Source organism: Panthera pardus, unplaced genomic scaffold (assembly GCF_024362965.1).
Source record: "Panthera pardus isolate Hobbes unplaced genomic scaffold, ASM2436296v1 HiC_scaffold_13, whole genome shotgun sequence".
Lineage (NCBI taxonomy): Eukaryota > Metazoa > Chordata > Mammalia > Carnivora > Felidae > Panthera > Panthera pardus.
This window is the reverse complement of record NW_026526688.1, coordinates 161,644,506-161,659,342: the sequence shown is the minus strand read 5'-3', so window position 1 is coordinate 161,659,342 and position 14,837 is coordinate 161,644,506. Positions and strand designations below refer to the sequence as shown.

Below are 14,837 nucleotides of genomic sequence, written 5' to 3'. Positions count from 1 at the left end.
CGTCCTCTCCCGAAAGCTCGGACCGGCGGCGGAGGGCGGACGGCAAGATTCAAACCCGCCTATGAGCCGTGGGAGGCGCGGGTGGGTGGTGGCTGCAAGGGCAGGACGCGTTTTAAGGCACGAACCGCCTCTTTGGTTCCTCCCGACCACTGGGTTTATTTTGCTTTTGCAGGGGAAGCAGATGTTGACCTCTCTCCGTCTTTGCTCGGCCCAGACTCGGCGAAGTGATGCCCCAACCATTTGCTTCCCTGCGCCACCCCCCACCGGTGCGCTATCCCGGGAGTCAGCCTCCCAGGCCTTTAAACCTTCTGGAATGTCACACATGGAAACCTTTAGCAAATGTTTGTTAATGATCATAACAAAGGCATCATTCAAATTAGGCAGGTAATTACTACCAGAAGGACAACTGGGTGCTCACTTGCTCATGCGTTCTCCATGCTTCAAACTCGCGAGGAGTTACGACCCGAAGACACTCCCGCCCAGCCTGCTTTTCGGGCTCCTTGAAGCATCTCTGAAATGAACTGTGAAGTTACCATTTGTGGGCGGGGAGCCCTGTGCTCAGGAGACCCCGACGCGACCGGGCGGGCCCTTTCGCAGAGCCTAACGGGCCTTGCCGGGCAGCCTCCCTACTTTGTCTCCTATTCATTTGGGTAGTCGCTATAAAAACTTCGACTTCACTTGTTTTTATTAATGAGATGAAAGCCAGCACCCGCCTTGTCCATTATTCCGCACTCTGATTTTTTGGGGGTCGTGCGTCCCGGTTCATTATCTACAAACATTACGGTATCCTGTTAGCATTCCGAACAAGGGGCCGTTCATATATTTGCCTTCAATGATTTCCTGAAGGAACATGTGGAAGTAATAGTGAGCAGTGCAGTCGCCCGAACTGAAGATGCACGAGAGGCGGGCGCGCAGAAGAGCTGGGGGAATGGGGCCCCTAGCCCAGCCCCAGGCGTCTTCCCGAGCCTGACACCCCAGGACCCCATCCCAGTTAAGTGCGAGATCCCTCGGAGCACTTTTCTGTGACCCTTTCCTGCCGGCTGTTCCCTGTCCACCTTCCCGATGAAGGAGGTGATGGCTGTCCGACGTTCTAGGCTCAAGCTGGCCGCCCTAGCCGCTCTGAGAGTGTAGGTGGAGTGGGGGTGGGGATAAAAAACGACCCCCTCAATCCTACGGGAGAATTCAAAATTAGAGAAGGCGGGGAAGGTGAGCGCGCTCCCCTCCCCCTCCGTCACTTGGAAGCCCCACTCGGCCGGGTCTGGTTCCTGGAGCGTCAGCGCCCCCTTTCCTTCGCGAGCAGAATCGTTCTCTCCCAGTACCATCTCTTGCCTCGCGCCTTGGGTACAGGATTTGGGGCCCGCTCAACCCCAGGGCGGCAGTAAGGTCAGCCCAAAGCGGCAGGAGGGAACCCGCGGAGGTGAACCTTCCCTGAACGCGGAGGTGGCAGGTTTTTTGCAAATGATTCCTCGAACCGCCAGGCCCGAGCCTTTTTGTGTGCGTGATAGAAGCCAAGGCAACCTCTCCCAGATAACCCCCAAAACAAAGGCACGACAAGATAAGTCCTTCCGCGGGAGTAAAGGTCGTTCTGTCGGAGAAAGTTCCAAACCTACGCAGACCCTCGATTCTTTGTACCTTCTTTCAAACCCGTTTTCAAAGCAAAGCAAAAGAAAAACAAAGACCATCATCTTCATATTGGACTCCACAGTTTGCCTGCATCCCATTTAAGGACTGGCAGCTATCCGGCATTTGCCCTAAAAGACCCCAGGTTGTAAGGACGCCACCGCTGGGAGACCTCTCTCGAAAGCCCCTCTATGCAGTTGGGCTAGGAATTTCTACAGAAGGCACATTCTCCATTCCAGATGTATATACTCTTTCTGGGCATTAACTGCAATTTCACGAGTTCTTTTTTTCTCTTTCAAAGAGAATGCAAAGCAGTATAGCAACATAGGAAAATATCCCCCTAAGTCAGGAGGCAAACTCATTCTGGAATTGATGGGCAGTTTGTATTTTCACGAACCTCTTTCCCGGCAGAACATCAACACCTCCCCCTTCCACCACCCCCACCCCATCTGGTCTGCCTCTCTCCGCCCCCCAGTTGTTGTCGAAGTCTGGGGGTTGGGGCTGGACCCCCTGATTGCGTAAGAGCGAAAGAGCGAAGGCGCAATCTGGCTGCGTGGAGAGTCAGAGCGCACGGAGTTCGAGAGAAACTTTTATTTTGAAGAGGCCAAAGGAGGGGGGGGGGGCGCTTCATTTCCTGACAGCTATTTACTTAGAGCAAATGATTAGTTTTAGAAGGATGGACTATAACATTGAATCAATTACAAAACGCGGTTTTTGAGCCCATTACAGTTGGAGCTAGAGGGAGAAAAACAGGAGGGGACTACGGGAGAGGACTGCAAGCCGTGGACATACTTTTTACTCCATATGTAGGATTTTCATTACGCATTGACATAGGAGGAGAAGGTAAGAAAGGAGAAAAAAAAATGATTTTTGTTTCTAAGAGAAGTCCTTGATCAGGCCCTTTGGGCTAGCAGTGAAGTAACTTCACTCAAACTTTAGGCGATGAGGAAAAAAAAAAAAGGAGTTGAATTCCAACTGTGTGTCCAGAGTCATTTATTTTGAATAAACTTTACTTGGAGGAAAGATAACCATAGAGTTCGAAAGTCTAGGGATTTAAAAAAAAACACATTTTCCAGACCTATTTTTAAAAAGCAGTGTTTTTCTAACAACTCTACAGTCTCCCAAAGAAATTGTTTAGGCTTACATTTTTGAGGTTTCTTTTGGGGCTGGGGGTGGTATCCGTGTATACCGGGACGAGCACCAAGTAATGCTGGGAGTGGGGGCAGAGGTGTTTGCCCTCTTCTTGGCAGTAGGTCCTGGAAGGCGACAGGTTTTTAATGAGTATTTTCATTCCTCGCCCGCGGTTTGGCGGGACAGCGCTGCAGCGGGTGGTGTGGAGCGCGGCAGGAGGACTGGGGGAGGTGGGGGGAGAAGAGCGCCGAGTGGGGCGCGTAAGGGGTTGCGAGGAGGGGAGGCGTGAAGGGCTTCGCAGGAGAGGGCCGGACCTTGGGTGGCAGCCGGGGGCACATGGCGCCGGCCGAGGGCGCGTAATTACTGGACGGCGCAGCGCCGGGTGCGAGCCGGGGCCAGACTCAGCACAACCGTGGCGGCTGCGAGAGGAGTAGAGGGGGCGCGGACGTGGGCGAGGGTTTGGGAGACTCCCCAGCTGTTTGCAGGATCGGTGAAGTGAGAAGGAGAGAGGGCGCCAGCCCCGCAGTGCGCTGGCGTTGCGCGCCCTAGCGCGGGGGCGAAGGCGGCGCGGGCGGGCGGGCAGACGGTCTGGAGTAATGACAAACACATTTGGCCCCGAGTGAAGAAGTCGTCGTCGCCTCGCATTCCAGCAAGTGGGATTTGAGGAATTTAGAACTGCGCTCCAAGGGGCCCTCCTTGTGCGCTGTGGTCCCCACCCCCACTCGTCTCTACGCGCCCCCTTTCCTCGGTGGAATCATTTTTGCAAAGCCCGGGGCTCTGCTGCTGCCCAGTCCCAGCCACAGGAAGGAAAAAAGGAAGATTGCCAGAGAAGTGCAGAACTTCTGGGGAAGTTAGGGACGACTTGGAAGGGAGAGATTTGGTTCCCAGGTAAGAGAAAGATCGTACGGGAACCGCCCTCCCCACCTCTCTCCAGGCACCTGAGCTCTGGACCCCCCTCGCGGGTCCCTTGCCTCGCGGGGATGCGTGGCACTCGCCGCCTGCACTCGCCCTGCGCTGCTTCATCCTCGCCAGTGCCTGTGTCTATTCCAGTCCTTGCGCCGGCCTCCTTGCCAGCCTCGGAGCCGGCTCCTCGCGCCCCTCCCTCCTCCTCCGTCTGTCCCTTTGGAAATCGGCTTTTACTTGTGAGACTAACTTCCCCCGGCAGCGCCGGGGGAACGGGCGGCATACATTTAGCTCGGAAACAACTGGGATCAGCGGTTCTGTTCGAAAAGGGTCGCAGCCAGCTCAGAGCAAGAGGGACCCGAGCACGGCTGCCCTAGGGGCGAGTGACCGGGTTGCCTGGCCAGGTGTGCGGGAGCTGCCAGTGCTCTGGCCAGGCGTCTCCGACGGGAAGCAGTGCTGGGCTGCCTGAATGTCGGCTGTGCGTCTTTCCAGCAGCCGGAGCGCCCGTACCTCTCTTCGCTTCCTTAGCCCTGCTAAGACCTCAGGATTTCGGAAGACTTGCCTGGAAGAACGTGCCACTCACTCCCATCTCTCAGGGTGAGAGGCAAACCCGGGCTGGAGAGGGAGCGTGGATGGCCTTTATCAGGTCCGGACTGCCCAGAGCCCGGCCCAGCCGCCTGGAAAAGCCCTGGGCTGTGCCGTGTGGGAAATGGCTTTTTGGCTCCGCAGCCGAATTGCTCAACGTTTTGGACCGACTCGTCTCGCCGCAGTCGCTCCCAACCAGAACTAGGCAGCTTTTTAGAGCAGAGTGACATCGGGCAAACGGGGGAGACAATCGGCCGCACCGCTCTAGGGACTAACACCCCCCCCCCCCCCGGGGCCCAGCGGGCGTCTGGGCAGCTGGAGGGGAGAGGTACTGCCGGTTTGCGCACTTCATCCGCAGTCGTGCTGGCTCGGGTTTTAACATCCCTCACCTTTACCCGCATCTGCCCCACTAGGATCCTAGCGCTGCGGCTTTGTGTCCCTTCCCTGTTTTCCTTTGCTCTTGGTTTCCTTCTTGCCACAATCCCATGATAAAGGGGGCCCTTCCACCGCTCCCGGACAGGCTAGGCCCCGTCCATCGTCGCTTTGACACCCTGGCTAGTCCCTGCTTCGAGGCTCTTGCACAGTCTTGCGTTTGGTTTGACCCAAATGTAGCTTGGGTGAGTCCCCAGAGCGGGTATGGGGGTGGGAGTGGGGGGCTGAGAGAGGAGGAAGAGGGGGGGAGGCACCGGGAAGGAGCGGGGAGCTGACCCTCGGCCCTTGCGCCAGTCCTTAGGTGGAAGCAGAACGCTGGCTCCCGGCCCCAGGTCTGCTTTCCTCCCGGGGCGCGGACTGGGGAGGGGAACAGGGGGAGGGGCATCGGGCCGGGCTTTCCAGCTGCAAACGCGTCTGGCGCCGAGGCGGGCCCGTTTTGTGCCTCCTGGGGACCGGCCGTGGGCGGCGCGCAGCGCCTGGACGCGTCCTGTGGACGTGGTGGCCAGCGCCTTCCTGCAGACTCCAGCGGGTGGGACTCCCTCTGGCCTCCGGGGAGCTGCGACAGGGTTACATGTTGCTGATGGACGAGTGGCAATTCTGGGGGAAAAGCTAAAAGCTCGGTGACTGAAAGGTGGGGCTCTCAACGTCCCTTGAATCTGGCTTCAAGGGGCCTACGCACAGCATCAGTCGTCGGGGTGTGAGGGGGGAGGTCCCGCGCGGGATGCAAGCTCTGGGCAAATTGCTTTGCCCCATTGCGCTCTAGTCCAGGCTCTGCCGGTCCCTGTGTTTTGCTGAAGTGGCTCTGCGGCATTTCCTTTTGTTTTAAACTGAACAGTAAGCCAGGAATCGGTTGGAAAAATAGGTTGGAGTAGCTAAAGAGGACCTTAGACTTGGGGCTCTCCCTCCCAGCCCACCGCAGTCTTCCCTTTCCCCTAGAAAGGGAAGCGAGGGGCGCAGGCGGGCGCGAGTGTGTGCTGGGCAGCGGGGACAGAGGCGACCATCGGGCAGGGGGGCGCAGGGGAAGCCGGGTTCTTGAAAGACGAGGGGTCGCAGTTTCAGCGCACCGAGGCCTTCTCCGAGAGCAGCTGCCCGCGGCCGTGCCGCTTTTGGGCCCATAGGAGGCGCTGGCGCGCGACTGTAACCCTAAACCCCCCGGCCCCTCTCTCTCCACCCCGCCCGGCCCCTCTCCCTCCACCCCGACCGGCCCCCTCTCAGGTCTCAGCCGAAAACAATGCAAACGCCTAGCGTCGTGCCTAGGGCGCCGAGGCCGCTGCAGCTCTGAGGCCAGGAGCGCGACCGACAGGGACGCTAAACTCCGAGCGGGCGGTGGTCGCCACCAGCCCCGGGGCGACAGAGCGGCCCAGGGCGTGGGGGCGGCGGGAGGAGGAGCTGCGGGCGCCAGTTGTGGGGGCGGAGGGGCAGGAGGCTGGACGGTGCGGAACGTCCGCCGAAGGTGGTGGAGCTGCGGGGCAGGCTGCGCTGTCCGGGGACCGCGAGCCGGAGCCGCCGGCGGGCGGGCGGCGGAGCGGCCGAGCCGGGTAAGATTCTCGGGGCTGCTGCGCCCTCTAGCGGCCTTCCGGAGCGCGCCCGGTCCCGCTCTCCGCCAGCCTCGCGCGCTCCGCGCCGTGGCCGCGTCGGAGTTTCAGCGCTGAGCCCGAGGGCCGCGGGCCGACTGACCTTGTCACCCTTCCCACTGCCGGGGGCCTCGGATAGACGCCTGCAACACGGTGGGGCTCGGGAGGCTCGGGGTGGGGGGAGACTGAGGAGGGGCGGGAGGGGGCAGGGTGCAGGGTTTGGGGATAGGCTGGGGGCGTCGTAATGAATTAAGCGTGGGACAAGCGGAGGGAATGGAGGGGGTAGGGTTCCGGGCGCTGTTACCGGGTAGCCGCCGACTTTTGTTTTGAGGCCCCTCGCAAGGTCCGCTGCCGCGCGGGCGGCCCCTGGCTGTTTGTTTGTCTTACAACTCTGCGCTATTGAGCCACGGGAACAGTCGTTTCCAATCAGCCGAGGTTCCCGGCCGCGCGGCCGTCGCGGCCCCCGCCGGGCTGGTTTACGAGGGGTGACAATGGCCTGCGGACAAATCGGGCTGCGCGGGCCGGGCTAAGGCGTCGCGGTCCCCACCCGGCGCGGCCCAGGTGGTGTCGTTTCTGCGGGTGGGTGCCATTCCCGGGGCGGGGACAGAGTGGGGGAAACAAAGCCCTGGATCACCCGAACTCCTCTCCAGTGGCTTCTCCTGCCGAACCCTCTGAACCTGTGCCGCCTGGGATGGCAGCGCTGTTTTCCGGGGCTCCCGAGGCCCCGCTGCCCCAGCGGATTCGTTCGCAGCGACGGTGCTGGTGCCTGTCCCTCACCGAATTTCTCCTGGGGCCCCGCGGACAATTAAGCTTTTTCGGCCGCAGTTTCCCTATTCCTGTTTCTATTCTGTGGGCTCCAAACTGAGGTCACCACGAAACCTAAAAGTACAACCCAAGAAAGGAAGAGATTGGAAGTTAAGATTTGGGATATTTTAGCACAGGACTTGTAGCCGCATCTGTCTCCGTGGACCCCGGGACGCATGTCCTTGGACCAACACTGTCATCTGCTGGCCGCCCTTGAGAACTGCAACGACCCTCTGCTGGGGGTGGGGGGCGGCGGGGGGAAATGGGCTTCGCGGAGATTCTAAGCAAGTTGCGGCATCGGGAAGATGCATTTTCTGCCTGGTAGGACCCAAGCAGAAGATGATGACTGGTTTCCTTTTCCTATGAAGCGGCAAGAATCACTGGGCTGAGCACATTTATTTTGTGGACCTTTGTGTAGTTTTTTCGCCTTAGTTCATTCTTTGCATTTGTGTGATGAGCCAAGTACTGACCTACCACATCTGATTATCAGAGCCGACCTGTGAAGAAGTTGGGCAGATACTTGCATATCCCCCCCACTTTTAAGAAATATTTATTTATTTTTAAGAGAGAGACAGAGTGTGAGCAAGGGGAGGGGCAGAGAGAGAGACAGAGGGAGACACCGAATCTGAAGCAGGCTCCAGGCTCTGAGCTGTCAGCACAGACAAGAGTGGGGCTCAAAGCCACTAATGGTGAGATCATGACCTGAGCCGAAGTCCGGCGCTTAACCTACTGGGCTACCCAGGCACCCCTTGCATGTCCCTTTATGAGTGAAGCCTTGGGGGTTGGGAGCTTGGTGACCTTGAGTTCGAGTGCCCTGAAACTTACTACACCCAGGTTATCCCATTAGGAGTCATACCAGTTTGGTGGCGATCAGAAGGAAGTGTCATTTTAGTGTCCCGTGGTTCAATATCTGATGCAGGAAGAGTAGAAAGGTTTATGAGCTCAGATTGTCCGGTAAAATGCTCCCACTTAAAAATACTCCAGCCAACACCCATCCCCGGAATGTCCCACGGAGCTCAGAGAGATCAGAACAACAAAACAGGCTCTGGTGGGGTGCAGATCCTGGCGAACACACCCTCCATGAAACGCCACCAATGTAGCCCAGCATTTGGATTGCCTGGGCTGATGTTACCAGACAGAGCAGAACATTTGTCACAGGGAAAAAGCAGGATATGTAATTTTCACAGTTAGAATTAACTTAGAGCTGAAATTAACCGAACCTCCGAAATTCGAATCTTATAGCCGTCAGTGGCTTTGGGGACTGTGAGAGTCTCCTGTGGCCTTTAATCATGCTAGGGTGGGGTGAAATTCAGTATTCAGTGGCTTTGCAGTCGGCTACACTGAGCAGTTGGTGATCGGGAAGCTAGCTCTCTGGCTTTCTGAGAATAAGATCATGCTCTTACTTCCGGAAATAGTGCCCGTGTTCTGTTTACTCTCTAGCTTAGCATGTTGTCTTTGATGATTGAGTCTCACTTAATGGCTCTTTCACTTCTGTTTGCAGGGACAGAGGTGCCAAGTTGTTAAACAATAGCGGCTCCAAACAGATTTCTTTTTCTGTTTTCATGACTGTATATGTAGGTTCCTGTTAAAACAGCTTGGCTAGTTCATCGGGCCTTCACGGAACCCGAGTTTAGATCCACTTGTCCACTATGCAGGTGATGCAAGTCGAATGACCCCTGGGCCTGACTTTCTCAGTATGTAGACGTGGAAGTCAGCCCTCTGACATCCCTGTCATCTAAAACATCTTCAGAGTCTGCAGGAGGAGTCCGTATAAAAACCCCATAGCTGCAGTTTTCAAAGCACTTTTGACTAAACTCTGTAGTTCAGTCCTTATGATAATGTAGTAAGGCAAGCCAGGAAGTCAGGTGTTACTAGTTCCCCTTTATGGAAGAAGAGCCCGAGGTTCAGAGAGAGGGACTGAGTGTCCGATGTGGGATGAGCCTAGTCCAGAGCAATTTCCATCATGCTTCTGAGAGAAGGAGAGAGACAAAAAAGTGTGAAGGAACCACACTAGCCTGACAGTGAACGTGGCAGACGTCTCTTTCCCGTTTATTTCTCTAACTCTCGGTTTTGCTTCTTTTGCGTTGTGGCTATAGAGGTCGGAGGCTGAAACCCAACCTGTAGTTGGCACGAGAGATAGGATTCTGATTTTTTAAAAACCAGATTTGGATGAAGTTCCTCCTCGTGAAGTGATTTGTTCTTGCTGACTCCTAATATGCCAGGTTTCTCTGACATAAGCATGACCTCACTTGCTTCCGTGTGCACATCTGACTTTTGGGCCAGCTGCAGGATAGAGGTTACTGATTGAGGGTGAGCCTTTACACCCAGAGGAGGTAGAAAAGTGCCAGAAACAGCAAGCCGGCCTCCCAGAGAGTCTCACTGCAGGACCAATAGGCAGGGAGCCCTCCACCCTCTCGTGTTTTCCATTACCTCCCCATAGGGCACACACTGTGCGATTATTCACTAGTAAATTGTCTGAGTTACCGATGAGTAACGACATGAAACTTCACAAATGCCCTAGGTTTCTAGCCAGAAAACTACGTTTATCAGAGAAGGGAGTTTGCAATCTGCAGCAAACACATGTTGATTCTCAGTATTCACATCATTATCGCTGGCTCGGAGGCCCTGTTTTCATTGCCCACTTTGTATGTCAGTAAATAACCCTCTCTGGCAACAGGTCTGCCGTATCTGCGTGCACAGAAGGAAATCTGGTGGGGCTGGGCCAGGGCAAAACGCTCCTCGGAGCCTGCCCTATAAAAGCAGCGAGCCCTTCTCTTAAGCTCGGGAATGCTTTAAAGATGCATCATTGGCAAGCCCTGCTAAAGAAATACAGGATATAAATGTGATAAAACCCAAGACATCAAGCTGGCTCTGGAGGGCTCCTTTGAAGTTCGCTAAGTGGATTATCAGTGGGAGGCTGATATTTATATGTACAAACATACAGGCCGTTACTGCTAATTGTGGTACGTCAGGCTGGCCGGGCTGGCTCTGGGGCCCGCTGTGCCCGTCACCACAGCAGTGAGGAAACCCTGCAACCCCCCCCCCCCCCCCCCCCCCCCCCCGGGCACATGCCAGGATCCGCAGAAGCCATCAGCGAGCCAGCATTGTGCAAATTGCATTTGGGTTCACAGCCCTGCAATTGTACTTCTCTCGCTGGGGTGAGCAGAGAAGGAAAGCCGGGCCCCAATTTGCATTAGGAAATAGTGTTGGGCGGGGGAAGGAGGGGACCCACAAGACCGAAACCCTGACCTTTCCTTGAGGGAGACCATATGGTGAATTGGAGAGAGCATGGCTTTTGTGTCACATAGACTTCGGGTTAGAATTCTGGCTTTATCACCAGCTGTGTGACTTGGGGTGAGTTGCTAAACTTCCCTGAGCCTCAGCTGGCCCTTCTTAAAATTAAATATGTGTCAAGGTTATTATTTTTTAAAAAAATTTTTTAATGTTTATTTATTTTTGAGAGACAGAAACAGAGCACGAGTGGGGGAGGCGCAGGGAGAGAGGGAGACAGAATCTGAAGCAGGCTCCAGGCTCTGAGCTGTCAGCACGGAGCCTGACACGGAGCTCGAACTTACAAACGGCGAGATCGTGACCTGAGCTAAAGTTGCACCCTCAACCGACTGAGCCACCCAGGCATCCCTCAAAGTTATTAGGTTGTTATTAACAGACACGACATAATGACAGCTTTGGCTTAGTAAATACTTGTTTCTCATTCCTGCCTTGGAGAGAACAGAATTATTGTTTTTTTTCCTGTCTACCCCCACCCCCCCACACACCATGGTTACCAGCATTCTGCCTTTCACTCTTTCTTCCTCCTGGTAGAATTCAGTGAAGCAGAAATCCGGTTTGTGCATATGGGTCACCTTAAAGCAGAAATACATGATCAGACTCGCCCAGAAATGACTAGGCTGTTATCTGCTGGATCTTTTCCAACCAAACAACCAACCAACCAAACAAACAAACAAAAACAAAACCCCACAAAACTACAGGCGCTTAACACAGGCATACATTGAATTTCTCTTTTTTGTTGTGGTTGGTTGGTATGCTTTAAGCCAATTTACTCAGGAATCGTGAACACACATCTTCGTTTCCAAAGCCCATGATGGAACCAGTTAAATCCCATGAACTCCTTCCACTGCATGCGTGGGGTTTTGAGCAACTCAGGGGCCCAGTACATCCCCGGCCAAGGCTTCGGTGACTTTTTTATGGCATATCATAAAGCTTGCACCCCTGCCCGGGCCCCTCAGCGGGGCCTCTCCAGTTGAAACTTGGGTGCACGGTTCTTCCCCTAACTGCAGTCAGATCACTTTATCAGTGATGTCATGTGGGCAGTGAAGGGGGAGATAAAATAAGGTAAGCGGGATGTGCATGAAAAGGAAGAGATAAGGAAAAGGGGGCCTTTTCAGAGGATTGCCCAGAATAGGCTGTTCAGTGGTTTCACCTCGGGGCTGCCTTGATCCTTCTTTAATGTTTCCCTGCTTTCCTGGTTTGTGTCTCCTGGACGTTCAGTTTCAGTCTCTCTCCCCACTTCTCTCTTCCCCTGCTCACATTTTGTGGCAGGAGGTTGGAGTCGAAGACTTGGTTTCTGCAGCTACTGTCACCCGATTGTGAGAATCACTCGTTGGTCTCTGCTGCATTTTATCGTGTGGTTTCCTGCGTCCTTGGAAAAAACGGGCATTCAGTCATGCTCTCCTCTCCCGTGTCCTCTCCCTGCTTCACCTGCTTTACTGCGCCATCCACTCCCACGTCCTGGGCTTCGGGTGCCTCGTTTAGCCCCACTGAGGTGCAGCAGGCCCCCGGGGGAAGACGGGCCGGGAGCCCAAGGCCTGAGCCTGGTCCGGGTCTGTGCACGGCAGAGTGACATCGTCTAAGTGACGTGGGTTAGTGGGGCTTTCACAAACCCTAGATCAGAAAGGCTTGTCAGTATGGAGATATTTGTTGTAGCCCAAGCATCTCTTGCAGAGCTTGTAGATGATGTGAGCTTCATGTACTTTCTGTAGCGAAACACAAAGCAAAGGACAACCTGTTTTGAGTGAAAACAGCTCCAGTTTGGAAGTTGCGTAAATAGATGTGCTCGTGTTTCACAGTCTTAATTTAAATGGCTTAAAAGGAACAGTTGTCCTACACTCTTGGACGCATTCTAAGACCGTAAAGCAAGGCTTTTTGGAATTCGAGAGCCACACGCAATCAAAAAGGGTTTCAGCTTCAGGTGGTTTCTGCATGATCTTGGGGTCCCATGGGACTATGCGATGACCATTTTAACCATGAATCTTAGATCGAGGTGTTTTTCACTATAACGATGCTGTTAACATGTTCCATACTGCAAAGCACAAGAAAGAGGCTTACCAGTCATTTTATTGGCTAATGCTGTTTCTGTTTGACTTTTGATTTTCCAGTTTTCCAGAATTATGGGGACTTCCCACCTGGCGCTCCTGGTGTTAGTCTGTCTCCTCACAGGTATGGGTCCCAGTTCTCCTCGAGTTCCTTGTTCTGGGGGAAGCCTTGCTTTCCAAGTTCTCTGCTCCGGGAGTGTTATTACCTGTACTCTGCAAACACAGTCCACAAGAGTGAAGGAAAGCAGAAAATTGTGAGAAGTTATCTAGAATGACCACAAACCTCCAGTCCCTTCTGCTGTATCGCACTAATTCCAGTTCAAAAAGAATGCTCGCCAGTGGCAACTTTAGCGTATGTGTGATCCTGGCCTTGAATCGTGGGAGAAATGATAGCCTAAATTTCCCCACTGTTTTTTATTTTTCCTGGGACATGGATCTCCAGTAAAGGGGATCAGAGACCTTCAAGAGTGTTCAAAAGAAATAAACAATGGAAACTTCTTTACAGGAAATCATACCTGTCTTTTTAAAAAAATTTTTTTTTTTTAACGTTTTTTAATTTTTGAGACAGAGAGCGACAGAGCATGAACGGGGGAGGGTCAGAGAGAGGGAGACACAGAATCTGAAACAGGCTCCAGGCTCCAACCTGTCAGCACAGAGCCCGACACGGGGCTCAAACTCACGGACCGCGAGATCATGACCTGAGCCAAAGTCGGCCGCTTAACCGACTAAGCCACCCAGGCACCCCTAAATCATACCTGTCTTAAGTGGAAGATGCTTAAATTGCTGGAAAAATCTTAGAGCTGCCTTTTGCCTTCGAATCTAATTGGTAGACTGTTTGACTCTTGGGTAATCTTACTAATGCTTTTCTACCAGGAGGATACTACTTGGACCATTGGCTGAAATGCTGACTGGGAATTTTTAGTTTCCATCCAGATCTTTATACATCACAGATGTTCGTCACAAACCCAATGTTTTCCTCGTCTGAGGAGTTAACTTAAGTCTGTTCGTGTCTGTAGGGCTTATCTATAAGGGCATGTTAGAAATGAGCGGTTTGGCAGTTCTAAACTCCAGCAGGAATATGCCGCCTTCAGGATAGAGGTGACCAGATCCACTTACGACTTCTGCCGTAAGCTGCAGGAATCCTAGTGGGCACATAAGTGAAGTTGGGTGGGATTCCCACACTGGGCTCCGAAGGAGATAAGAGGCCACTGATGAACAATTAAGCCATAATATCTCTTCTATCAGTTTTATAGACAGAGACAGCTAGGCTGAAATTTTAGGTTGTAAGATGAACGTAGAGTTTTCACTCTTGGACTTCATGTATTCTTACCTTTTTTTTAAGTTTATTTATTTTGAGAGAGTGAGAGAGAGAGAGAGATCAGGGGAGGAGCAGAGAGAGGAAGAGAGAGAATCCCCAGCAGGATCCGCACTGTCAGCATAGAGCCTGACATGGGGCTCGAACTCACCAACGGTGAGATCATGACCTGAGCCCAAATCAAGAGTGAGACACTTAACCGACTGAGATACCTAGGTGCCCCTGCGTATTCTTACTTTTTAAATTAGAATCTACATCATCCGGCTTGGGTTTCTGGGAAGTCATTAGAGGGAAGGCACGCCAGAGTGTCGTGAGAAATGGAAACCGTGTAATTCTTGAGCACAAATCTGCCTTGTGCTTTGTTCGGTCTCCCTGGTCCTGTTCTCATCCTGTTTCTTACTAGGGGAAACCTCCACAGGGAGTGTGGACGATAAAGAACATGTATGTGCTTCAGCCTATGCCGTCTTGGGATATTTTATGGTCACCCATGACCGTGTAAAATACGGAATTGGGATCAGATGTCCTCTCTCCATTTGAGTGTTTGGAGGGGTGAATGTAGGGGTTGGGGGGGGGGTGCTGTTGAGGCCTTTGGAGCATTCGCTGCTCTCGGCAGATGCAGTGGCCGTTATAATGGGGGGCCTTTCATGGGCATCCAGGCTAACGGATTTTTGCGGAGAAATGGTCATTGTTCGTATAAGCTGCTACTGTTGTTTCTGTCAGTTCTCTGGGTGAGACTGTCCTTTCTGGCTGCATCCTATTCAGAGCATGTTTCCTTTTACAGGACCGAGCCTAATCTCCTGCCAGCTTTCATTACCCTCTATCCTTCCAAACGAAAATGAAAAGGTCGTGCAGCTGAATTCCTCCTTTTCTCTGCAATGCTTTGGGGAGAGTGAAGTGAGCTGGCAGTACCCCATGTCTGAAGAAGAGAACCCCAATGTGGAAGTCAGAAATGAAGAAAACAACAGTGGCCTTTTTGTGACGGTGCTGGAAGTGGTCAATGCGTCGGCGGCCCACACGGGACTGTACACTTGCTATTACAACCACACTCAGACGGACGAAAACGAGATCGAAGGCAGGCGCATTTACATCTATGTCCCAGGTGAGCTGTGGTGGGTCCCCTGGGCCAAGCTTCTGGCCCTG

At 53.6% G+C, this 14,837-nt stretch overlaps 1 protein-coding gene across 5 annotated transcripts in view; it reads left to right on the top strand.

The window, feature by feature from the left end:
- The first annotated feature begins 2,219 nt into the window (after window positions 1-2,219).
- The window catches only part of PDGFRA (platelet derived growth factor receptor alpha), a 50,805-nt gene continuing 38,187 nt past the window's right edge, over window positions 2,220-14,837 (top strand). The window contains exons 1-3 of one of the 5 annotated variants that reach the window (XM_019469714.2): window positions 2,220-2,463; window positions 12,446-12,506; window positions 14,479-14,796. In XM_019469714.2, the coding sequence (XP_019325259.2) occupies window positions 12,458-12,506; window positions 14,479-14,796 (367 nt within the window). In that variant the 5' untranslated portion in view covers window positions 2,220-2,463; window positions 12,446-12,457. Of the gene's footprint in view, window positions 2,464-3,441; window positions 3,640-5,141; window positions 5,303-6,092; window positions 6,210-6,375; window positions 6,399-12,445; window positions 12,507-14,478; window positions 14,797-14,837 lie in introns of those variants that run through there. The other 4 variants (XM_019469725.2, XM_019469720.2, XM_019469726.2 and 1 more) reach the window with 4 other exon arrangements.